Raw genomic sequence first — 6,367 nt, forward strand, 5'->3', positions numbered from 1 at the left:
GCACGGTGCTGAAGCCGTGCTCCGGGGTGCTGTAGCAGTCGGTGGTGAACTCATGCTTCTTGCCCTGGAAGAAAGGCTCATCCCACACCACGATCTGGGGAGGACAGAGCGGGTCAGGGGGCTCTGCATGTGCAGAGACCCCAAGCAGACACTGCACCCACATGCCGGGCTGTTCCCAGGGCTCAGGCTGCATCCACGATCCTCCCCAGGCTACTGTACCTTCCAGAGACTGGAGGATTTCCTGCAGCGGTGGGTCATGCTGGCTCTGTGGGGCACAGGGCAACAGGACCATTAAAGCCTGGCCTTGCTGGTGCATCACTTGCCCCTGCGAGCCTGGCCTCGCTGCTGCAGCCTGACCAGACCCACCAGCCCTGAGCTGGGAGCTTGGCCCTTCCCTGGGACTCCCATATCTCGGGAATGGGCTTCAGGCCATGCGTTGCATGGACAGTGCAGAGGAATGAAGTCAGGAGCCTGCAGCTGCCTGCTCTGCTCTGTGGGGCTCAGTCCAGCCTCTGTCAGGATACAACCGCCCTCGGGAGCCTGCGCACGTGGCGTGGGAGGCAGCAATGAGGTAGCTCCACGCTAGAGCAGGCACAGAGCACTCCCCGGGCTGCCATCCCAGCTGTGCAGTGCAGCAGGGATCTGGCAAGGCAGCCGCAGCCCTGGTAGTCATCCTGGCACAGGACCACAACGGGGTGAGCACAAAAAAAACAGGCGTGTCCGTGCCCAGGGAGATGACTCCTGCAGGCAGATCCCTGAGCCAAAGCCCTGCTGCAGGCAGGACCGTGCAGGTCCCCAGGCATGCTCATCATGTGCAGGCAGGGCCAGCACCGGGGCTGCAGCCAGGGCAACGCTGCAGAAGTGGCCACATGCCCACGCGTGGCAGCAGCATCCTGCCCCTCTGCCACAGCCAGGGATTCCCCCTGATCCCTCCATCGCCGTTGCCTCATGCCGAGGCATCTAACAGCACAGCAGTGCCACAGCCTGACCCTGGCAGCTGCCCTTGTCTCACACCTCAGCTACAGGACCCCACAGCCCCCCCGCATAGTGCCTGTGGACTGAGGTCCAGCCCCAGATCCTACTCCACACATCCCCACAACTGCTCCACTCCTAGGACCCAGACATGCTGCCACCAGGCTCCCGTGCTTACCTGGGGTGAGGTGCTGATGCCCAGGGAGGTGACATGTCCAGCAGCCCTCCGGCTGGGTTTTTATAGCCTCCAGATAGAGACAGAGCCCAGGAGAGCATTACTGAAACCCCTAACTCAGCACATGGCGGGGAGGAGGGACCGGGCAGAACAAAGGCGACGCTGCAGAGAAGCTGATGAGCTGGGATGCCACGGCTCCCGCTCCCCCAGCCCACCGGGCATGGGCTCTGACCCCCAGCCCTGCAGCTCCATCACCAGGGCATCATCCCCGGGGTCTGCCAGTGCTCCTGCCGTGTGCCCTGCCCCGGCGTGCAGCTGGGCTGAGACCATGGCCATGGCTCTGGCAGAGCTCCTCCTGCCCCGTGCTGGGGGTGCAGGAAGGGTTTCTCACTCACATTTCTGGGAATGTAGGAGGAAAGACACATCTCCATGGTAGGGCAGAGCAGCTCTCCCTGAAAGCTGGGGCAGCTCTTTCGCAGGCTGAGCGCACAGCAATCACGGAGCATCGTAACAAGCAGGGACCAGGAGCTTGGGGAAGGAAGGGGCAGGTTTGCAAAGGCATTAAAACTAAAGATGCAGATCAAGACTTAGGGAGCAGTACAGCACCCTCATGCCGCTGTGCACAGGCACCTGGAGTGAGCCCCCTGCACCCACATTCTGGGTACCTAAATACCTTCAAGCTTTGCTCATGGTGACCCCTCCACCATATCATCCAGGGGTTATACCAGGCACGGGGCTGTGGTTGTGCCCGACAGGTCCCAGCTGGGTCAGCTCCAGCCATTCCCATGGGAGGTGAGCCTTGGGCAGTTCTTTGCTGTGTTTGAGCTGTGCAGCCCACGTTCCCTTCCATGCTGGGACAGGATGGTGCCGTGAGGGACTGGTGCAGGATGGGCTGGCACAGTGAGTCCAAAGCAGCAGGGATGCTCAGTGGGGAGAGCAGAGATTGTGTGTCTGGGGGCTCAGGACCCACCAAAGACAGATCCCTGCTTCCATAGCAGCGTCTCAGGGAAAACCGCCAAGCCCTCAGACTAACAGCCAAAGCAGTGAGGAGCAGCCATCAGGAGCAGAACTCTGTCCTTCTGAGCATGGGGAGGGCACAGGGGAAACGGGTCAGCAGCACCCACAGCTGGCCATGCCTGCAGCCATGGCACAGCCCACCATAAAACTGCGGGAAAAGGAGGGATCAATAAATTCTTTTTGTTTGGGATTTTGGGCAGTAGCCCAGAGGTGCAGCTGGATCCCACCACTACCAGCTGACACTTCATACTTGAGAGGAACACAAGAGGACAGCAAAACTGAGGGCTCTGAGCTTTCTGAGCGCACAGCCTTGGGTGATTTACTGCTGCTGGCGATGCAGAGCCAGCCCAGCGGTGCTGGTGCTGGATGCTGTGGGAGGCTGGAGGTATTGGAAAGGACCAGGAGGAAAAAAAGTGCATGTGTATTTACATGGTGAACAGGATCACAACAGGCAAACAGCTGATCAGAGGCTTGGTGGGAGCCAGGGAAAGGGCCCCAAGATGCCTCCTGGCGCAGAGGGCAGCTGAGGGGTGCAGGAGACGTGGCATCACAGGCTGAGGCACTGCAGTGACTGGTGCCTGATGTGTCCCCCACCTCCTACTCCGCAGTACCCTCCGCCTGCCATCAGCCAGTGACAGCCCCGATGCACCAAAACCCAAATTAGGGTTGGCACAGAACGAGCACAGCACAGGTTAAATGGGCTAAAACCCAGCTAACGTCTATGCCAGTGAGCACAGTGAGAGGAACATCCTCAAAGGAGAACAGCGTTTTCAGGGACTGAGGTGTTTTGGAAAGTGTCAGCTTCGATTACACGTCACTTGGAAGAAAAACACCAACCCTTGAAGCATTTCAAAACACTTCAGTCTTGCGTCTTGGCATCTCCAGGGCAGCGCACCCAGGCGTTTGTGGGTATGGAGTGATGCTTAAAGCAGGAGTTTGTTTAGAGGGGAGAAGTGAGCGCAGTGCAGCCGTGGGGCTGGGCACCATGTCACCTGGGCCGGTGCACCCTCCCCAGCTGCCCACGCAGGTCCGGTGCCAGGGGCAGTGGGCAGAGGAGAGCAGCGTGCCGTTGCCGTCCAAGCCATGCGAGGGCTATATATGCCCTGTCGGGGTGGCCGCATGCGGGGCAGCGGGTGCCGCTGCACGCTGCAAAGTGGCACGGTCAGGTCTTCTGTTGTGCCGCGGGCACAAAGGAAAGTGCTGGGTTCAGCGGCTGGGCACGGGGCTGGGGAGAGGCTTCCAGCTCACCCAGCGCTTTGCAGGATGTGATGACTGGGCGGCCGTGCAGACACTGATGAGCTAGCAGTTCCTTTGTGAGCCCGCCTGGGGGTCTGCCCTTGCCAGGCTATAAAGTGGGGGCCTCGCTGCACCCCGAAACACAAGCCCGCTCACTCCAACAAGAAGCAGCAGCTGCCCAGGTAAGAGGACAAAGTCCCCGGGCACCGGGCTGCAGCCAGACCCGAGGGGGGGGAGAGGGAAAAGCAGGGTCTCAGCCGTGACCACCGCTGTGGCCACCATGCCTGGGAGCTCAGCATCCTGATGCCCTCTGCTCCCACAATAGCCACTGGTGATACTCACTGTGGAGTCACCAGCATGGTGCCCACCACAGGGCTTCATGCAAACTGGACTGTCCCCTTCCCACCCCCTCAGACGCTGCCCAGTGCCCAGCTGGGCTCCCAGACACGTTCCGTGCAGGATGGCCCCAGCACATGGTGCAGCGTCAGGCCCCGGCCCATCTGGAGAGGGCAGGGAATGGCTGGACCCCACTGTTTGGGGCTGCCCTGGGCACCCTTGCAGTGGTGGGACCACGCTCAGGGCTCTCCTGATCACAGAAAGAGAATGTGGGCGCCCGGGACCTCCTGCAGCTCTCCTGGTGAAGGAAGCACCCCGCTGCCTGTGCCTGCCTGGAGAACCTGCCAGCAGCTCCTCTCCCAACCCCAGCCGCCCACAGCATTGCTGAGCTCCCCACCTTAATGCAACCTTTCCCAGGGCAGAGCAAGGGCTGGGGTGGGTGGTGGGTGCCCATGTCTGTGCTTCCCCTCTAACCTGCTGCTGGCATCTCTGCCTGCTGCCCTGTCCCAGACTTGAGCCCAACACCGCGATGTCTGAGACCACAAAACCCGCTGCTCCTGGCCAGGCTGCGGAGGAGAAGGAGAAGGCGGCCCCAGCACCAACTCCATCCCTTGACCCTGCTCCTGTCGCAAACAGCAAGGGTGAGGAGCCCTCCACAGAAGCCTTCAGGGTAAGCCCTGCTGCTCCCCAGATGCAGAGACACGGGCTGGGGGTGAGGGATGGTGGCAGCATCTCTGGAGCTGTCAGCAGGAGGAGAGCACAGGCATCCCAGAGGGAATGACCCTCCTCCGAGAGCAGGAGAGTGCAGATGATGCCGTCCCTCTCCACCGTGTCCCTCCTGGACAACAGCTCTCTAGGTGCAGGATTCGGGCAGCCACTTGTGGGGCTGCTGCAGGAGGGATGCTCCAGGTGTCCCTTGGCCTGGACAGCTCGTTGGGAACCACAAGCTTTGGAAATGGTCCTTCCTGCTTCATGGTGTCAGGGCTGGGTGCTGCCACCTGCTCCCTCCAGCCGCCCTCTGCGTGTGGGGAGCCTGTGGTGCTGGGGGGGGTGAAGGAGAAGGCTGTAGGCGACAGGGCTGGCGGTGAAGAGCCATGGTGACGCTGGGGCAGCGTGCCACCGAGGTGCTGCAGTGGGGCTGGGGATGAGGAGTGAGTGATGCAAGGGCTCCGAAGACTCTTCTGCATGTGCCAGACAGCAAAAGCCACAGCACGAACGCAGCTCCTGGAAAAGCAGCTCCTTCCTGGCCCGGCTGGGGCCCGATGTGGGCACTGGCACAGAGACACATGGCTTTACATCAGCAAAACCGGGGACAGGATGAGGCTATCTTGGAGCATCTCAGGAGGGGACCCTGTGCACAGCCCGTGTTGGGATAGGGCTGCTCATGCACAGAGTCCAGCTCGGCTGGGCACCCAACCTGCAAAGCTGCAGGAAGCCTTGGAGAGCCAAGGGGGATGTGTGGGGCAGTGGGCTCGTGTGTGCAGGGTCCACGAAGGGTCCACACAGGAACATGCAGCTCTGCCGTGTGCTCCCTGAACCCACATGTCCCCACCTGACCCCTTCCCTCTGCCCCCAGATCATCGTCTTCGATCAGGAGAACTTCCAAGGCAGGCAGATGGAGTTCACCACCGAGTGTCTGAACCTGGGGGACCGCGGCTTCGACCGGGTGCGCAGCGTCATCGTCACCTCTGGACCGTAAGTGATCCCAGCCACAGAGGGGACGGTGCCTCCGGGGACATCTGGGGAGGTGGGAACATCGTCCTGGGGAGCAGTCCCAGGTGCAGCGTGATGTGCAGGGCCATTTCCCTGCAGCCCTGGCAGAGAGTGGAGCGTGGCCAGCGCAGGAGCAGAGCTGGGGAGTACAGGTCTCTGAGGAGGAGGGCAGGATGGTCTGGGCAGGTGGGAAAGTTGCCAGGGCCGTTTGTAAAGCACAGGCCACTAAAGGCAAAGCCAAAGGCTGAGAGAAAGTGTCCATCGGGTCTGCTGTCTGGCATTGTCCATGAAATGCAAGAAACCTGTAGATTTTAGAGAAGCCAAGGTGAAAAGAGGCGGGTGCCCTGGACCAGGCTGGTGGAGGGGGCAGGGGGGAGCAGGCAGGCAGCCCCCATGCCTGCCTGCACCCAGGCAGCTGAGCAGCAATAAAGGGGCTGAGAAGCCGCGGGAACAGTCGACACAAGCAGGGACAAGAATGATTGCCAAGCTAGATAACCGAACAGACAGATGATCTTCATGTTGAAAGAGCATCTCAGCGAGGCCGGCCCCAGCTGGAAACGCTGTGCCTGGGAAGGCAGCCTGGCAGCAGCGGGACAGCCAGGGGGGCTGGCAGTGCTGCAGGGAGGATGCACAGGACCTGGCTTGCCTTGAGGGACTGGGAAGGGTGACCTGTGGTCACCTTGAATGACACCATGTAGCACCAATGACAAGGCTTTTATTAGGAACCCAGAATATCCATTTCTTCTTGAAATGAAAGGGGAACCGAGCAGTCCCAAAGGAGCTCAGGTGTGACGCTCGGGAAGCTGCACTAGATGTAGACAGGGTGAAACTTGGAGAAGGGAGTACATAACGTATTACTTGGGTCCTCAGTCTTCCTGAGAGTCACCGCTGAGACTCTGTGCCCAAAAACTGACTTAG

General features: G+C 60.7%; 2 protein-coding genes across 2 annotated transcripts in view; one reads left to right on the forward strand and one right to left on the reverse strand.

Moving 5' to 3' along the window:
• LOC104506826 (beta-crystallin A4-like) overlaps window positions 1–258 on the reverse strand; it is a gene marked incomplete at its 3' end in the record, with an annotated part of 628 nt that extends 370 nt beyond the window's left edge. Inside the window, exons 1-2 of the mRNA XM_010147907.1 lie at window positions 220–258; window positions 1–94 (exon numbers count right to left, since the gene is read on the reverse strand). The exon at window positions 1–94 is cut by the window's left edge and continues 12 nt beyond it. Coding sequence (XP_010146209.1) covers window positions 1–94; window positions 220–258 — 133 coding nt within the window. The remainder of the gene's footprint in view (window positions 95–219) is intronic.
• Window positions 259–3,549: 3,291 nt separating this feature from the next.
• The window catches only part of CRYBB1 (crystallin, beta B1), a 4,506-nt gene continuing 1,688 nt past the window's right edge, over window positions 3,550–6,367 (forward strand). The window contains exons 1-3 of the mRNA XM_010147906.1: window positions 3,550–3,582; window positions 4,247–4,406; window positions 5,313–5,431. Coding sequence (XP_010146208.1) covers window positions 4,266–4,406; window positions 5,313–5,431 — 260 coding nt within the window. The 5' untranslated portion in view covers window positions 3,550–3,582; window positions 4,247–4,265. The remainder of the gene's footprint in view (window positions 3,583–4,246; window positions 4,407–5,312; window positions 5,432–6,367) is intronic.

Source organism: Eurypyga helias, unplaced genomic scaffold (genome assembly GCF_000690775.1).
Source record: "Eurypyga helias isolate BGI_N326 unplaced genomic scaffold, ASM69077v1 scaffold41942, whole genome shotgun sequence".
Lineage (NCBI taxonomy): Eukaryota > Metazoa > Chordata > Aves > Eurypygiformes > Eurypygidae > Eurypyga > Eurypyga helias.